General features: G+C 37.4%; 2 protein-coding genes across 10 annotated transcripts in view; one reads left to right on the top strand and one right to left on the bottom strand.

Annotated features, from left to right (window-relative positions):
• ITPRID2 (ITPR interacting domain containing 2) overlaps positions 1-19009 on the bottom strand; it is a 45798-nt gene that overhangs the window by 23021 nt on the left and 3768 nt on the right. For 2 of the 3 annotated variants that reach the window (XM_053215402.1, XM_015086881.3), the window contains exons 1-8: positions 16410-16761; positions 16006-16051; positions 13002-13051; positions 12092-12148; positions 9757-9796; positions 9568-9666; positions 8181-8389; positions 6673-7373 (exon numbers count right to left, since the gene is read on the bottom strand). In XM_053215402.1, coding sequence (XP_053071377.1) covers positions 6673-7373; positions 8181-8389; positions 9568-9666; positions 9757-9796; positions 12092-12148; positions 13002-13051; positions 16006-16051; positions 16410-16620 — 1413 coding nt within the window. In that variant the 5' untranslated portion in view covers positions 16621-16761. Of the gene's footprint in view, positions 1-6672; positions 7374-8180; positions 8390-9567; positions 9667-9756; positions 9797-12091; positions 12149-13001; positions 13052-16005; positions 16052-16409; positions 16762-19009 lie in introns of those variants that run through there. The other variant, XM_053215401.1, reaches the window with a different exon arrangement.
• Positions 17113-19009, top strand: part of LOC113595080 (uncharacterized) — a 160538-nt gene continuing 158641 nt past the window's right edge. For 6 of the 7 annotated variants that reach the window (XR_008295465.1, XR_008295466.1, XM_053215405.1 and 3 more), the window contains exon 1: positions 17113-17328. Coding sequence is in view for 5 of the 7 variants with exons in the window: in XM_053215405.1 (XP_053071380.1) it covers positions 17243-17328 (86 nt within the window). In the remaining 2 variants the exon portion in view is untranslated. Of the gene's footprint in view, positions 17421-19009 lie in introns of all 7 variants that reach the window. The other variant, XM_053215406.1, reaches the window with a different exon arrangement.

Below are 19009 nucleotides of genomic sequence, written 5' to 3'. Positions count from 1 at the left end.
TTGAGAAATAAAACACACTGGTCATGTAAAACCATCACCTATAAATTATTATATAAAATAGTTTCTAACCTCCTTGTTATTACTCAGAAACTATGTACATATTCTTCAAAGCAGCAGACATAAGTTCAACAGGAAAACCATTGTTTTGTGTGCAAGGAGACAAAATGCATTTTCTTTTTAAATTCAACAAAAGCTCTATTATTAGTCTCTATTCAGGCCTACCCTACTTGAAAGAGTTTTCTGTTATAGGAAATATCAAACAGACCAAAGAAGTATAACAGAAATCCAAATTCCTCTTTAATTTTATTCTAGGATTCTCAGTTAAGGCACGGCGTTGTGATATACCAAATTATACTCTCCCCTTTTAAAATGTAGAATTATCACATAGTCCATTCCTTAGATTTATAAAATTAGTCACAATCTTAGATTTATAAAATTAGTCACAAAACATGTCTTTAATGAATATGTATCTTCAATAATCTTTTAAGATGCTACTCAATGCCAAAACAAAGTAAAAATTTTAAAGTACAAAAACTACAAACTCCATTAATTAATTCAAAGAAAAGGGCCCTTTAAAAAGAACTGAGGGTCATTTTTTACTAATAAAACTACTAAAGTGAGGATTCTTCTTCCCACTTAACAAAAAATCATCAATCGCTTGCTGAAGACAGAAGACGACATGCTAGGGACAAGTTACATTTCATAGCTTAAGCATGTGTTAGTACTGGTCACAGCTGTGCAAAGGAAAGTAGTCAAATCTGACATGGAGTACAGCACAGAAAATTACGAAGCAAACAAAACTTGGATCTATTTATGTGGCAGGATACTCAACGGTTTCAGATCCTCAGTGGAGTTCTGGTCATTCGTTACAGATTGCCTTTTATTCAATTAACTATAGCTGAATATTGATAACTGAATTGGGTAATGGAAAATGGGTATTCACTACACAATGTTTCTAATCTCTAGGTAAGTTGAAACTTTCCATGATAAAAATTACCCCAAAACCCCCATACCAAAATGATAAAATCGCTTGGTCTCAAATGTTTTGAGGTTTAGAACTGTATTGAAAGGGCACCTGGGTGACTTGGTCAGTTGAGCATATGACTCTTTAAAAAATTTTTTCTTTTAATGTTTATTTTTAAAAAATTTAAAAAAATGTCTATTTATTTGTGACATGAGAGACAGAGCATGAGCCGGGGAGGGGCAGAGAGAGAGGGAGACACAGAATCTGAAGCAGCTCCAGGCTCTGAGCTGTCAGCACAGAGACCGATGTGGGGCTCGAACTCATGAGCCACGAGACCATGATCTGAGCCGAAGTCAAACACTTAACCGACTGAGCCACCCAGGTGCCCCAAATGTTTATTTTTGAGAGAGACAGACAGACTGAGAGTGGGGGGAGGGACAGAGAGACAGGGAGAGATAGAATCTAAAGCAGGTTCCAGGCTCTGAGCTGTCAGCCCAGAGCCTGATGTAAGGCTTGAACTCACGAACCACAAGATAATGACCTGAGCTGAAGTCGAAGGCTCAACCACCTGAGCCACCTGAGCCACCCAGGTGCCGGAGCACGACTCCTGATTTTGGCTCAGATCATCATCTCACGGTTTGTGGGACTGAGCCCCGTCGGGCTATGTGTTGTGTGTGTGCTCTCAAGATAAATAAACTTTAAAAAAGATATAGTTTTAATAAATGTTTTATTAAAACTTTCTGAGAGAGAGAGGAGAAGAGAGCAACATGCACACATAAGTGGAGAAGGGGCAGAGAAAGAGAGGGAAAGAGAGACAGAATCCCAAGTAGGCTTCATGAGGGCAGTGCTGACCCCAATGGAGGGTATGAACCCACAATCATGATCTGAGCCAAAATCAACAATCAGCCACTTAACCAAATGAGCCACCCAGGCACCCTTAAAACTGTATCCTTCTAAATCAATGTCCTGTTACCATGGCAGGCACCTGCTTTGGGTTTTTTTGTGGTTGTTTTCTGTGTGTGTGTGTGTGTGTGTGTGTGTGTGTGTGTGTGTGTGTTGTTGTTGTTGATGTTGTTGTTGTTGTTTTAACATCTGTCACATTTATTCTGACTAATATACATCTTCTGGGCACAACACAACACTACTGTACTGTGTTCTACAGAGCAGCAATATGTGGAATGTTCTAACTCAAATAACCCTTCCTCTAAGGTTTAAGGAGACATTTATAGCAGTTTAAAAAAAAATAAGAACTCAAAACTGGAGCTTTAGAAATTATAAATCTAATTTTTAATGACATGTCAAAAAATTTAAATGAAAGAATTATTTTCCTGAAGTAGTAGTATGAGGCTGTGCACCAGAGGACTTGAGTTCTTGTCCAATGTCTGACACTTTATCAACCAGTCTGACCTTTACCAAGTGGTACTGTGTAGTCTAAAGTGGCATGTGTGTACACAGACCCAAATTCAAGTCTTATTCATGTCGCATAGTGGCTAAATGGCTTCAGATAGTTATCAGAATTATCTGGGACAATTATGTCAGTTTTCAAAACTGAAAAATAAAGACTAAAACTCCTACTTCACAGGTCCTTGGGATAATCAAATATCTTGAAAGAGTAAAGTGGTAACAATTTACAACAGATCTCTCTCTGATATGACCCAGGGATTCCTTACATTGACACACCCTCAGCCCTCCCCAAAGTAAGGCACTGACATAGACGGGAACATTACATCCCTCAGAATGATGATGAAGAATCCCCGCTATCAAGTAATATCCAATGTTAGAGGAGGAAAAATGCTTCCTCATCTGTAAAAGGAGAAAACTGGAGAATGAATTCAAAGATCTCTTTCTGTGCTAGTTTATTATTCTATATTTGTTGCAAATTTTTACGTAAAACAAACTTTCAGGTTTTACTTGCAAGGTTTACTTTTTACTGTCACATAAATACTTCTTTAAAAAGTTACCATAAGTCTTTTAGATAAATGTCAAATAAAATTTAGTGGTTAATTGGGCTTCAAAGTAACAGACACTGGTCCATGTATCATGCAGGAGAGTTCATATTCTATTGCAAACACAATGCTTGTCTTCAAAATACAGTCAAATTTGTAAGGCCAAAAGAACAATTTAACTATCGATCAAGTATCTGATGGATTTTGGATTATTTTAACTCAGGCCAATAAATAAAACGGGAGAAAATCCTGAAACCTAACAACTAAAAACAAAGAGACGTAGTACTTAACTCAACAATCAGTGCAGAGACACTACCGAACTTCAGTAGCTTAAAAAATTATATATACTTCCAGTAATCCCTCTATTTGAATGTAAATTCATTTGTTGAGTGAGAAGACACAGAACAACCCATTTACAAAAATACACAGCTAAAAGTTCTCCTTCCTCTAACATTTAAGTGTGAGAAAGTTTTCCTTGACATAAAAGATGAACGCTTGCTTACTGAGTAGGATCCTTTTGGTTTAACTGTGAATCATTCATCCATAAGTCTACGGCTCTAGACAGTTACCATGATGTATTTATTAAAAATAAACCATTTTGAGAACCCAAGCATTATTTAGGGAAGTCATTAAAAATCTGAAAACTCAAGAATATAGTTTTACAACTTTTAGACACACTAGAATACTTTAAATAGTCTACAAAAACATCTGGTAGTCTACAAAAACATTTTCTCATAAGGCAAACTGACTTTTAATTGAAAGTAGTCTCCGGCCTTTTATTATTTTTTTTCTTAACATGAGAAATAGTCACTCTCACGCTCCAAGGCCTGAGTCAGTCTTGTCATCTACTTAACTCCCTTTACATTTAAATATTTCCTCTCTTCACTTCTGGTGGCTGTCAGATCTTACCTTAGCCTCAGGAGTAGGCAGCTTCACGCACAGAGCGCAACATTTTCTCCTCCACCCAGCTACCCAAAGCAGCTGGCATTCAGTTAATCTGTTTGAGAACTGGTTTACTGAGAGAGAGAAAGGGAGTGTCCTCTAACTTACATTTATTTGCTGTTTTTACAGGAAGAAAGTTCCCAACAGGAATTAAACCTCAAGGGAAAGGAGTCCAAAAGAAAAACAGCAACAATCTACTTTGAATGGGATCTAAAAGTTTGCTTCGGTAAGATTGTTCTCTTCATTTGTCAGTATAATTCAAGTCACACTTGGGAGAAGAGGAAATTAAAGAAACACATTATTTCCTTTCTTTATCCATTGTTCTACAACTCTAGTTAAAGTTCCCAAAGGGATAAAAACACAGTTCCAGAAGGTTTTTATCCATGTTTTAAATATACCTGAAGAACAAGGATTCATTACCCTTAAAATTCTCCATATATATACAATGCAGCTATGGTTGACTATATCCATATATCCTTTTTTTGAAAACAAAAATCTTCTATTATTCTTCAACCACCAATGCCTGGAATTGTGTACTGAAAACAAAAAAAAAAAGTCAGGGGCGCCTGGGTGGCTGAGTCAGTTAAGCATCTGACTCTTGGTTTCGGCTCAGGTCATGATCTCCTGGTTTGTGTGATTTCAAGCCCACATCGGGCTCTATGCTGACAGTGTGGAGCCTGCTTGAGATTCTCTCTCTCCCTCTCTTTCTGACCCTCCCCTGCTCACTCTTTCTCTCTCCCAAAAATAAATAAACTTAAAAAAAAAATTTTTTTTTTAAAGTTCACTTCCTTGTGACATTACTTTCTTCATTAATTGCTTTTGCCAGCAGAGGGAGCAAAGAAAAAAAAACACCTGTAAAATCATTAAATGAAAACTTGCCACCAAAGCATATCTATTTAGCACTTTATGTTTTTTAAAGACCTTCTGTGTAGGGTACCAACAATTTAAAAAAATATATAGTTCAAAATTCAGGAACTCTAGAAATTAGAAAGCAACACATAAGAGTGACTTCTCATCTGAGCTGCCAACATCAGATTTGCAAGTATCTAACATATTTTGTTTAAATTTTCATATTCTGCTGTTAAATTAACACCAGGAAACTGACTCTCATATCTGTCATAGAAGAGGGGCCCCAATGGATGACAGGAAGTTACACTTTATTGGTGGTAGGACAAGTTCAGACCAAAACAAACTATTTGATAATAGTGAAATAGAACAAAGAGGTTTTAATTTAGCCAAGTACTCAACTTATGAACTCATTATAATGAGAAATGTATTAGGGATTAAACAGGAAAAATATAAAATATAAAGAAACAAGGGAAGGGGCGTCTGGGTGGTTCAGTCAGTTGAGCGTCTGACTTTGGCTCAGGTCATGATCTCATGGTTCATGGGTTCAAGCCCTGCATCAGGCTCTGTACTGACAGCTCAGAGCCTGGAGCCTGCTTCAGATTCTGTGTCTCCCTCTCTCTCTCTGCCCCTCCCCCACAAGCACTCTATCTCTCAAAAATAAAATAAAAACATTAAAAAAAAAAAAAACAAGGGAAAAAAAAGCCTACAAATAACTACAAATAATGTAGACTATTTCAAAGGGCTACTTCTCTCCCTTTTCATTTCACTTTTTAGCTACAATTAAAGTAACAAAAGATACATTCAAAGACCACAAGGTAAATAGCTATTATCAGCAATCAAAATTGTGTGATAAATGCCTGATATTCATTAATGTGAGAGATACATACTCACCTAACAGGACACTTATGGGCAAAATCAATTATCCCATTTGCCAACTCCCTAAAATAATGGCATATGATTCTAAAATTACTCAGTTGCTACTCTATTACTAACACCATTCTGTAATAAATTTTAAAAAGAAAATTATACATTATAAAACTCACGGCCACAGCTCTTCAGCAGTACACAGATGTCTGTTTTCTAATGTGTAAAACAAGACCAGCACCGCCTGCCTCATAGACTTAAAAAGAAAAGTACCTGAAGGGCCTAGTACAGTGCCTGCCACAAGGTAGGTGCTTGATAAACTTCAGTTTCCTGTCTCAGGTCATACAGTACCAATGCATAAGCATTAGCTTTGGCCACTCAAAAGGTGTTTTAGTTGACCTCATCAAAATGAATCTCTTTATTTTGCCAATTTGAAACTTCTGTAAATATAGTAATACCTCCAGGTAGAAATGAAAAGTAAGCAAACATTGGTCTTCTAGGCTTGCAGAATTCATGTTCCCTGACCTGGTGTTTCAAACCTTATTCCTTGAGGTTCCTATCCTTCCCTTCAGATACACAATATCTTCAGGTTCTTTCCAATCCCACTATAAAAATCTATCCTTCTCGAAGCCTTATTCACACTTCACTTATCCTTTCCACTAAGATACTTAGTGGAAAGTAAAAGTTTGCCCAAAGATACATAGCAATTTAGCAGCAAAAAAAGAACTCAAACTCCTGTTTGCTTTCAGAGCCTATGTTTTTAACTATTATGCAACACTGATTGTAATTTAAATATATTCTCAAGGGTTTTCTCAAGGCATCAAAATCTTAAACTGAGAGAGAAAGGGGATAAAAGTTCAAGTATCAGCAGTAAATGACAGAGGATGCAGAGGAGCTGATGAAGTAACTGTCTCATTACCCTGGCAATGGACAGTCCTGTGACCAATTCTTAGTTTGTGAAGCACAGAACCAAAATTTGAAAACTCAAAATCAGAATGATTTTTTTTCTAGTATAAATCTATTAGCCACCACTCATCTTATAGACATGTTTTGCATTTTCTTTCCTAATTCATTATTTGAAACAGGTCTCAGTAATATTTTACCTACCTCTTCCATTTCAAAGGAGTCCTTCTGCTGTGCCATTATATTTCTTATGGATGGTATCGTCAGTGGTGCACATGGCTCTTTTTCAGGTGTGGACACATGGACACCCTTCAGCTCACTGCCATTTTCCAGCTCACTGTGGCTGGACATGCTGAAATCATTACCTAAGTCAGATTCTAGAATACCAGATTCCTCACCCAGTTTATTCTCATGGCTTTGGGTTTCTCCATTTTGTTCACTTTCAGTTTTTTGGTTAAAATTGCTATTTGCTACATCAGAAAGTCTATCAATGTCAGAATTCTCCATAACAGTTGCTGAACTACCTGATACTTCTTCTTTAACTGTAGCCAACATAGAAGATGAGTCTTTCTTTTTTACAATTTTTTGACATTTTTGATCATTTTTATTGCCACTTTCTTCCATCACCGAAACATTCGGAATCTTTCCTTTATCAGTTGCTGGGGAAGGACTACTACTTTCTCCTTTCTCTGTTTTATCAACACATAAATTTAGTTTTGATAGTGTTTTCATTAAACGATTTGCAGTGTTACTTCGGGTTAAAGGTGGAGGTGAGTCTGTCTCCTTGTTAGAAGTCACTGAGGACATACTTCCAATTCTCTGCAGGGGAGTCCCAGAGACTTGGGAATATAAAGAAGAAAATGCATTGGCCACAGTAGTAAGCACTTCGATTTGACGAAAACGGCCTACAAAAAGAAAAGGATGTTGATTTTATATATGTTTATATATGTATACATATATTAAACTATTACTACTTTTTAGTATGCCAAAAATCGAACTTAAATCACCAAGATTATAAAACCAAAACTTCTTTCCTTATCCAACACTTAAAGTTTCTCTACATTTACCAGGGAAAGGGAAGTTTTTTCATTCTCAAGAGCAGAAGTTATGTTTTAAGAATTTAAAATTTTATCTTTTATGATTTAAAACCAAAAAAAGCACGAAGTGTGACAATACTGAAGAGAAAAGAACAGCTATTGTTCCATAGCTTGATTCTATTTTTATGTCTGACTTAATTAAGACTCTTCCAAATGTTTTCCTATGGAGGGAGGATGGTAGGATTGGATTTACAGATCTCTTAAAGCTGTTCCAAGGACCATCTGAGGATCCCTATTTTGGAACTTCTGTTCAACAGAGAAAAATAAGCAAAGATATAATATAAATAAAAATTATCAAGTTAGCTATGCTATTTTAGATTTATAGAAAATGCCTAAAATTGACTGACTTCAGTTAACAGTAACAAGCCTCTGCCCTATTTCTTTCCTTTTTGAACATCAGCAATCTGGAGGGAAGTTTAAGAAAAGTACAAGGTTTCATACATCAGTTATGGTAACATGTAAATCAAGAATGAAGAGAGGGAAAAGTTAACTTTTAGTAAAACAGCTATTGTGTTAACCTCAATAATTAAGTTCCCAGTGCTATTCCTAAAACTTAGCAAGGTTTTAAAAAAATAAGACCATTTCACTGTGGATGCTAATATTTAAAAACCTTACTTGTTAAAGCGTAATTTGGATTTTCTACTTCCATCCGTTGCATTTGAGCACTCAAAAATACTTTAATATCTATCCCTCTGGCAAATGATGATGAATTAAAAAATCTGGAGGGGATTTTGGAAGCAATATCTGGTTCATCTCGTCCAAATCCAAGATTATAAAGAATTTCTTCAGGATCTTCTTCATAAAGTTCCAACAATTCTGAAACACTACAAGAAAAAAAAAGAAACATCAAGATATAAAATAAGTTTATAGTCCACATCACATTATAAAAAAGAGCTTCTGCTCTTTACACCATTATTATTTATTTCTTCATACATTGTGTACTAAATGTGATATATTACTCTTAAAAACAGTCCATTCTTTCAAACTGTTAGTATTGGAAAAAAGAGCTAATCCCCAAGAAGACACTCAATAAGACTCCCTAAATGATTTCTCACCTTATATTTTTTGTCATTTTAAGAGAGTCCTAGCAAAGCAGCTAAAACAATTAGAGAACAGGTGAGGGAGAATAAGGAATAAACAGATGAAGGAAAAGATGGAAAGGGAAAATACACTGGGAAGTTGGTAGCACAGGACATTCTGCAGAACTCGAGCTTTTCTGCTCTCTTTGGCTGTCACTGAAGATGCAACACAGGTAACAAGCTGAACTCAGAAAAGTGAGGGAGGAGCTTACTTTCAAATTTTCTCTAACCACTTTCACTCAGGAAGTAGGAGGAGTAAGGTATGGAGAGAATGGGTTACTCAAAGGAAAATCTTGTTCTCATTCGATTGGGAATTAAACATTTCTTATCTCTTCTTCCTCATACTAGTGATAATCCACCTTCTGAGACTCACTGAGGAAAACAGGAATGTTAGAGATGAAGCTTGAACAGAAGAAAATTTCAATTTGTTTCAGAGAAAATGCTCAGGTTCCAATACAATAAATTGGGTAACAATTTAAACTGGTTCCATGGGCACATGTACTTGCCTATTTCAATATATATTTTGAAGATCTTTGATTTAATATGTTGAAGATACATCTATGCTTAAATATCAAGCTTTAAATTAGAAAGGTTTATTCTGATTGTTATGTAAGAATAATTTAAGACCACGCCCTCCCCCAAAATGGGAGAATTCTGGAAGAAGTTATTCCACTATGGAGTTCCGATTTCAAGTTGTTGATAGGGCTCAAAATACTCATTATAACAAGAACTCCAGCAGCGTTATAAACACGTCTGTTGCTTTTTATTTAATCTTAATTTAAAAAAAAGAAAAAAGCAATGAATGAAACATTTTGTATTCTTTTGATTTCATACTATCAAGCCAAATCCAAGACTGAAAAAAAAGTAAAGAGTAGATTGCCTATAACACAATGTAACTGTAGTATAATTTCAGAATAAGTCACCTTGAGACTGTGCCACTACTTTTCCCAGATCCAGTGGAATTCATACTTCTCCCTTTCTGATGAAACTGCAGTCTTCTCTCTTTGGCCAAGATATTATTGCTATAAACAAAATTAGATTATATGAGACCTTATTTTCATAAATGTTCTTCATTTTTGAAAAGGAAGAGAATAAACACCACAGCTACCTACCAGTTTTCAATTTGAGTATCCGTTTCATGGAGGTGGTTGGCTACATGTATAAAGAATAAATGCAGAGCATAATTGTTAGTAGGACAGTAACTACTGTGATATAATCATCAAGAAAGCATATTAGCCAAATATTACAGCTAAATGCCTAATATCCCAAACTCATGTCTTGATTCATTAAATCTAGATCATTAAAAGTAATATACAGATCGATATGAAGAGAATCAGTAGCTTCTAGATGGTGTTTTTGTTTGTTAGCAATGTAAAATTAACTACTTCCTTCATTGAATGTTTAAAATAAAAGCTATACAGATAACCAATTAAATTTCTATGTTTAACAATTAAAAATAAATGGTAAGAAGACATACAGCATCTGTAGTAAATGTGTTTCTAATTATTAAATTTAAAAGCTATTACTAAAGACCTTTCAAGAGCAAAAACATGACTTAACATTATTTAAGTGTGGCAACAGTATATATAAGTTTCTAAGGTGCTTTTTCAAAGGCTGAAAATTCATCCCAGTTACAACCAATTTTTCATGCATGTATTTTGAAAATTTCTACTCGTTTCAAAGTAAATTTTCTTTAAAAAATTGTTTTCAAACTTTATCCTAGATTTATAAGTCTTAAACAGGTAAGTATTGTTAAGTGTAGAGTCAGTTAAATTTACTGCACTGAACTTTTATAGGCAAATATAAAGAAGGAAAATAATTATAAACATATCTATTTCAGCACACCAGATTTTTTCTCACTTCTGATTTACAAAGTCATGGCAATTTGTTAGTTTGTTTGTACATCCACTCAGAAAGATGCCTAACACATAATATTCAATAAATATTTACTGAATGAATGTAAATAATCTTGAAATAATTTTCAGTAAAACAACATAATAGTTCCATTCTTCTCTGAAACTTCCTTTTAGGTTCTGGTTTCCAGAAAAATCATTCAATATGGATGAACAAGCAGACGGAGGCAGTTTTTAGGGCAGTGAAAATACATTTATGGTATGATAATGATAGATACATAGTATCATACATTTGTCCAAACCTACAGAATGTGCACACGTAAGAGTGAAACCTAATGTAAGCTGTGAACTTTGGGTAATTATGATGCCTCATTATGGGTTCATCAGTTGTAACAAAAGTACCACTCTGGTAGGGGGCGTTGATTATTGGGAGGGCTATGCATATATGGAGGCAGGAAGTACAGGGATAATCTCTATACCTTCCTCTAAATTTTTCTGTAAACCTAAACCTGCTTTAAAAAAAAAAAAAGTCTTAAAAAAATTCCATATTGTGAAATTAAGGCAGATATCAAAAGTGCTATTTACTGTAACATTGAAATGCATTTTCAGTAAGGGGTTGGCAACATGCTCAACTGTACTAATTAGGAAGCAGTAAGTCTAAGCTCTTTACAGAGTTTATTCCTTGAAAGCACATTAACTTCAATAATAAAAACTAACATATTCACATATTCTAGAGTCTTAAATGTTAGAAGTAATGTACATACAGATTGATTTAAAATAGCAAAAGATCAAGGTTATTACATTCAGTGGATAAATTCACCATTCATCAACTTATAATCTAAAAAGATTTAATAAAATCCTTAATTTCTTTTTGATAAAAAAGTACACATTAATAACCCAGCTGTACAACTACCAATAATCTTCAAATACCTGTAAAATAATAAAAATGTTTAATTCTACATTGTGGAAAATTTTACTATAAATCCACTGGAAAAGATGATACAGTCTGTGAAAATTTAAACATGGTACGACACGCTTTTAAAATGTTAATGCAGTCTGGAATAGACATCAGCATAATGTTTTCTAATTAAATTCTAATAATTCTAATTTTGTTTTTGTTCTTCAGTGTTCTAACAATCTGCAAAGGGGGGGGGTGAAGATGGGAGACACTTGAAGGCAAGGAGATAGACAAGCCACAGCTGTAAGTCTGACATAAGGCTACCTCACACTAAAAATAAGCTTCAATTTAGTCTTCTCATGTATAAATATTTAAGTTTCCTTCCTTCTGCGGGACAATTCTTCCCTCAGTTCTATGACCATTGTTTGCCCCCAAACAGTTCCTTTAAGCAATTAAGTCCAAGGAAGACAAGGACATTCCACAACGATTTTTAGAGCCATTCCTACAGGTATCCTACAAGCTCTGACTAGATTACTAACATGTCAAAGGTTCTGTAAAATGTGTCTCAGCCATTTTCAAGACCTTTAACTTTGGCTGAGGACTGTAAACCTGAAAGCACTCAACCTTTTTTTTTTTTTTTTTTTTTTTTTAATTTTAAACCTGTATGAAAATGCATTTCTTCCAAAAAAAACTTACCTTCAGCTCCCAATGACAAATCATCTTCAAAACTGCCTCCATTTCTCACAAGCACACCTGAAAGAAACGTAAGATTCATTCTGGTGTTCTGTTCTTTTGGACTCACATATAAAATCGTAGTTTTAGCTAAAATTGACCAAACAAAATGTAAGCTACAATAAGGTATTTCAAACCTGAATATACTCATACATTATTCTGATTGTATAATTTCAAAAAGCAAGTATAAGCTTTACTTTATCGCAAAGAAACCATGATCTGCATCAAGGTAAAATTGTTATAAGCCCTGATAGAAGTTATTCTATACTCACTATGTCTTTGAAGATACTCATTTAGCTAACATCGTATCCAAGAGTTTCAAGGAAAATCAGATCCTGGAGCAATCACTCCTTTTAACCTCCCTTAATAGTCAGAAGCTCAAGCTAGATTTTTCTAATGCTTTAAGTGTTTTGTTGTTTTTTTTTTTATATATGCCTTGCCACTACCTGTACATTCTTGTTGTACTTTGAACTTTAGAACTGTGTCTCACACAGGTGGTAAAATTTCAGGTGTGGCAATTTCGGTTAATGTAATGTAAGCAAAGAAATGCTGTACTAAAGCTGACCCAGTTCACTCAATATTTTCCTTAAGTTTACATATTCTATTTCTGTATTTAATTAGTTTTCATAATATCTAACTGGATAATAAAAATATGAGTTTCACACTGTGTAAAGGTTTAGTGATTTTCTTAAACTATTCACTGTTTTACGGTTCATGACAAGGTTTCTTTCTTTTGGCTTTCCCCTCAGAATGGTATAGCTTATAAAATGAACATCACTTTTATAATTTACATATGTATACTTTCACTCAAAGCAGTGAAATAAAGTAGGACCTTCACATAAAGAACAGATTTAGAAAGGCAACTTTCTCTTACCCTTGAGTGTATTACTGCTTTGCTCATCCAGTGAGGCTCCCAAAGGGGTACTGAAACCACATAAACATATAAACCTCAGTCTTGAAAAGCTGTCTGGAGAGTTGTCACTGCACAACTTTACACTTAAAAGGTCATAGCCAGCAAGCTTCTAATCACATTTAACTATCCTCCCCAAACACAAAAGGAATGCAAGAGTATTACATAAGTAATATCCTCCTAACTAAGCAAATACCTATCCTCAAGTCAGTTCACCAGGAATGATTTAATCACACATCTGATCTGCCAGCAATTAAGAACAAGAATTATAATTACAAATGATATGAGTTAGCATTTTCTTTACAAAAACAGAAAAAGAGAATGTCAACACGCATTAAAAAAATGTCTGCTCCCCTCAATCCCTTCCCTAGAAACAGGAAACAGAATTAAAAGAAAACAAATCTTGATCTAAATAAAATGTAAAAGTCAGGGTCTAGTGAGAAGTAAGGTTAAACAGTTTTTTAAACCTCATCTGTTAAATCTATCACCAGCATTTTAGAGCATCAATTAGTGCCTCCCTTAACCCCAACTACTATCTTTTTTGGTCTAACGGAGAAACTTGAGATTATTTTTTTCTGCTTTAAAACTGTAAAATACATAGATCTTCATTCAACTCTGTAAACTAAAAAGCTGGCTTGAGAATCAACCTTAAGAACCAGCCATTGCTAAAATTCCTACACATTCTTCCCGTTCAAATGCAGATAACTTAGAAATCTTTTTTTCAATGTGAAAATGTTTTTCACTTCTGTCTAAAAACTGAATTATATTAAGAAATGTTTTATTTTGAACGTTCTGTTTTATGATATAAACCTTTCATCAGTAACAATTTATACCTCTTACAAATTCACATCAGTCATGGAATCAATCATAAAAATATCAGTCTAAAAACACTTATTATTGAAATGGCAATTTAATGTTAAAACTTTCTGCAAGCAAATACACAGGCAATGGTAGTTCTTCGAAAATTAGTGCTTTTGAAATGTTAAAGAATCACAACTACCATGAAAACAATAAAAAACTGAGCCAAGTTTTTACACATATTTTAATGAAACTTGAATTTATGCCTCTATAAAGTCCTTCTTTCTTGATGGCTACTTTCTTAGGATAAAACACTGTATTACTCCTGCAGATGTCTCTGCTGGTCTATGCACTAACAGAAAATGGCAAATAAAGAGACTGTAACTGCCATTCTCCTTCAGAAACAAGTTTCTCACTCTTATAACTGCTTTCTTCTAAATTCGTTCAAAAACTATCCTTTCTTAGATGTTAATCCAAGCAATTATTTCCACTTAGCAAAAAAAAAAAAAAAAAAGATTATCAAAGACCCCTACACCCTTTAAGGAACAACAAATGGAATCTTTATTCAGAATATGGACAGCAATACAAAAATAAATAAATAAATAAATAAGAATGTATCCAGGGGAAAAAGCTAGCTTTAGATCATTTGTAAATACTGTATACAAAGTAGGTAAATGCCCAACTTTGAAAAACCTGTTAGAGAAAAAAACCCCAGAGGTGCATATGTCCTAGCAGTCAAATCTGCAATAATACAGCTAGCATTACAAGACTATTTGTTCCAGCTTTCCCAGGTACAAATGAATGTCCCTTTTGTACAGAATAGATGCAACTGTAGGGAACAAGAAGGAAACCTATGCAGGAAACCTAAGAGGGAAGGAGCAGCAGACCAAAGAATCTGCCTACATAAGACCAGCAACAAAACTTGAAATTTTCGGAGATGGTATGTCTGATGAATAACATTTGCCTACCGCATTTACCTTACAAAATAAACTTACTTATTTACTGTCTACTTGATGTGATCTTTTATATAATCTTAATTCCTATACATCATAAAATAATGTGATTTTTCACTTGCCATTAAACTTTCTTTTTTCCTTTTTCGGTGTATCTTTAGAAAGACCGTATATTTCACCGTATCTCAAAGAGTCAATGATACTCCTAAATAAGAGTATTTATTCATCATTACTCAAAAATCCAGGTAATTCATTAAAACAGGATATCAACAGAGCAGTGGCCAATATTTTATCTGTGCTTAGGGAAGAAAAATAAACTGGCATATATGAAAATCGCTTCTCCTTCCCCCCCAAAACACTTCCCTACCTCTGGTATACTTGAACAAAAGATTAAGAAAAGCCCAATATGAGATGGCAGAAATATGTGCAGAAGCAAACAACTTAACCAAAGTTAAAAAGCAACATTCTTCATATGATATTCTACAAGTAGAAAAAAATTAAAATAGGTAACAAGCTTTTTTACTATAGTAAGATTTACTTGCAAAATGATCTATCTCCCCTTGTACTTTATCAACCAGATTGGTACCAGTTGCCAAAGTATGCAATTAAACAGATTTATGCCGTTTGAATGCCTTCAAAGCTCTCTATGTCCCTTCAGTGCATTCCAGTGCCATCCGACAAATGCGTGCCCAAGGAGTAAACTACAAGAAAAAAAGCTGGTTTTATAGCTATCCAAATAGAATTAAGGCACAGAAATAAAATTAAGGCCAGTTAAGTTGTTAGGTAAATTAAATTCATCTAAAACACATTTGAAAGGGAAATCATTTCATGCCAGATATACAGATGTCAAAACAAAAGCAAAGTAAAATACCGTGTGAAATGTGAAAATCCTTTCGAATAAAAACAAGGCAAGCATATAACGAGGCAAGGCATGATTATTTGTTTTAGGTCTCTGCTCTCCGATGCTAACATCACGCCAAGGGGGGCTGAAGTCCTAACAACTGTAAAGTCAACACGGTCACCAAATAATCAGCGGTCACAGTACTTCCATTTTAATCTTTCAAAGGAGGAAGCTATCCGCCGGCTCACTTTCCGGTTTATAGCTCACACCGCCATGGGACCCACAGGGACTGCGGCCCGGGTGACTCTGCTCCACTCGGGAGGGCCATCTCCGCGGATCTCCCTCTGGGACGCGAGAGGCGAAAGCGAGGACTCACCGGCAGTCCTTGAGCCATATCGCGATCTTCTCGTTGGGCACGTTTCCTGCGGGGCAGAGTGAGGGGACAGCGTGGTTACCGACCCCTGGGGGACTCCGACGTCGGGGTCAACCTGGACGCTCCCAAGTAGGAAAATCTACTGGGAGTAATATGTAGCCTAAGCAACACGTCCCAGTGTCCATCTAAAGGAAAACGAGATGGCACCGGGGTGTCTATGCTGACTCTGGAGACGCCTTGTCAAGGGCGCGCATTTAAAGGTCCCAAGTGTCCCCTCTCCCCCGGCCTGCCCGCAGGATCTGCCAGAACTTAGAGCAGTTGCCCAGAGCGCACGAGACTTTCCCCCTCCCGCCAGCCTGCACTTCCCCGAGTCCCCCGCCCGCCGCGGCACGGCCGGGCGCACAGACCTCTCCCCGGGGCCGCCGGCAGCTTCGCGCCCGGGAGGTCCTCCTCGTCGTCCTCGTCCTCGTCCTGCGTCGTCGCTTCTGTGGACAGGTCCTCCGTTTCCGACGCCTGCCAGGAGCCGCGGCACTTGGCCCAGGCCTTCCTCCTGCGACTCGCCACTTGCCACTCCAGTTCCTCCTCCGCCTCCGCCGACGCCACCAGGGGCCGGTCCATGGCCGCACCGGGAGCTCCGCTGCCCTAGTCGGAGCCTGCTTGAGACACGGTGGCGGCGGGACCCCCGCTCCTGCTGTCAGCGCCCAGCCGGGCTGGGGGGGGCCCCCGGGAAGCGGGAGCGGGCGCGGGAGGGGGCGGAGGAGGAGAAGAAGGAGAAGAAGGAGGAGGAGGGGACGGGAGGGAGGGAGGGAAGGAAGGGGAGGGAGGGGGCAGAGGGCCGGCGCTTCACATGAAGCCGGCCCGGCGCGGCGCGGGAGCGCTAGTGGCCCGAGCGAGCGCGGCAGAGAACGAGCGCCGGCCGGCCCCCTGGCCCCGCTCCCCGCCTCCCGTCCTCCGCCCTCCGCCTCCCGCCTCCGCCCGACGCGCCGGAGGCCCGGCCGGCCGCGGCGTGTCTGCGCGCCCCTCCCTCGGCGGCGTCCCACGCCCCCTTCCGGCCGGGGGCGCGCGGGGCGGAGCGCGGGGCGGTGGCGCGGACTAGGGCGTTGGGTTTCCCTAAGGTGGCCCGCGGAGTGGGCGAGATTTGTTTGCTTGTTTGTTTGGTAGCAATCTTTGTTTCCTGTCAACTTCTCTCACAGAAAAAATATGGAAAGGCCAACTGCCAGTCTTCACCGCGTCAAAACAAATGTCTGGTTGGGCTCGCCGAGTTACTATTGTTGGCGAAGTCCAAGGAATTGAGGATGAAGATGAAAGAAAAGAGCCTCCTAATTGGTATTTGTCAAAATGTCAAACCTGGAAAAGACCAAACTTCGTGAAGTGCTACTTTCGTGCCTTGAGAAAGTTATTTATCGTGGTTGTGTTATGTATGAAAACGAATTGAGAAAGAATGTTTAATCTGGAGATTCCACATTGACGTTGGACGTGGAGAGATGAAAAGATAGAGGTTGATGTCAAGATTCAGAACTATTTTAAAAATGCATTTGGGCATTCTCCCCCTTTTAAAATCTCATTAGCATAAAGACTAAAATCCTGTTGAAATCACACACAAACTTCTGATGGTTTATCAATACCTACAAAATCCTATCCAAAATCCAGACTAAGTTTCCAGAACCACCATTATATTCTGGGTCTAGGTACAGGTACTGTGAAAATACAAGGGGAGCTAGAACAGTGATACTAGAATCTCATCGGCTTGAAATTTCATTATTATTCTTTCCCTGAATCTTAAAGACTTGTCAGCGTTCAAGAGTCCTATAGCAAAATGCAGCTAACAGTTTAATGGCCCTTCAGAATAGGCTAGGGCCTAGCTGCCTGTAGGAAAGGTAAGCAAGAGAGAGAGGGAAGTAGCTGGAGAAGAGACACTGAAAGGGGTGGTCAAAAGCCACACAGAACAAAATATACTGTCTTTACAGTTCCATGCAGGGCCCTAACAGACTCCACCCTACTCATCTGGGGCTTCCAGCTTCAACTCCATTATCTCCACGTGCTGTTTGCTGACTCTATGTCCTTGCCTCTCAATTTACTCCTGTTCTTTTCTCTCCAATACCTTTATGAACTTCAAGATCCACCTGAGCCAGAACTTTTCCTCAACCGTATCTTTCCGCCACTTCTGGTCACATCTCTCCCATGATGCCCTGATTCACAACTGAATGTCTGGATCACTTATTTTAAGACTGAGTTGTGCAGTAATATGACTGGCCTTTGAGGGTATGTTTGACTTCCCAGCCAGATTGGAGTGTAAACCGTGAGAGATTAAAGAACATTCTGTATTCCTCTTGTACCCCTTACACTTTTAGTACAGAGGACTGATGACTTTTCTTGAGGTAAATTTTTCTGTTCTTTATGTTCTTCAGCATGGACAGACAAATGGATAAAGTATTTGCTTTACATTGTTTCTCTAAGGCCTATTATTTTTTATTTAGTTTTGTTGTTTAATACTTTTAAACAACAAAGAACTTTTGAGGAAGGCAATAGTGAAGTATATTTTATATTTAAAAACCAGGGGCACCTGGGTGGCTCAGTCGGTTAAGTTTTGGTCTCTTGATTTTGACTCAGGTCATCTCGCAGTTGATGAGTTCCTGGAGCCAAGCCCCACATTGGGATTCTCTCTCTGTCTCTGTCTCTCTGTTTCTGTCTCTCTCTCTCTGCCCCTCAAATACATAAACATTTAAAAAAATAAAAATAAAAGCCAACCACCAGAATCAAGCTATAAAGAAAGGAGGGGGAAATGCCAGCAGGTAGCATTAGAATAGAATACAGAAATTGCTTAAAATCTAATAGCGCAATTGTATGTTTTCTTCTACATGATCATTTTTAATGTAATATGTTGAGGGTACAGAAGTAGTAGGGAAGGAAATCCTTGAAACAGCAAGCTGTTTTGAACTGTGAAGGGTTTTAATTGTATTCTCAACTTTGAGATATTAAAAAATGCCCAAGGTGTTTCCTTTATTCA

Source organism: Acinonyx jubatus, chromosome C1 (genome assembly GCF_027475565.1).
Source record: "Acinonyx jubatus isolate Ajub_Pintada_27869175 chromosome C1, VMU_Ajub_asm_v1.0, whole genome shotgun sequence".
Classification (NCBI taxonomy): domain Eukaryota; kingdom Metazoa; phylum Chordata; class Mammalia; order Carnivora; family Felidae; genus Acinonyx; species Acinonyx jubatus.
The sequence above is the reverse complement of the archived record's forward strand: the minus strand, read 5'-3'. Positions and strand labels throughout refer to the sequence as shown.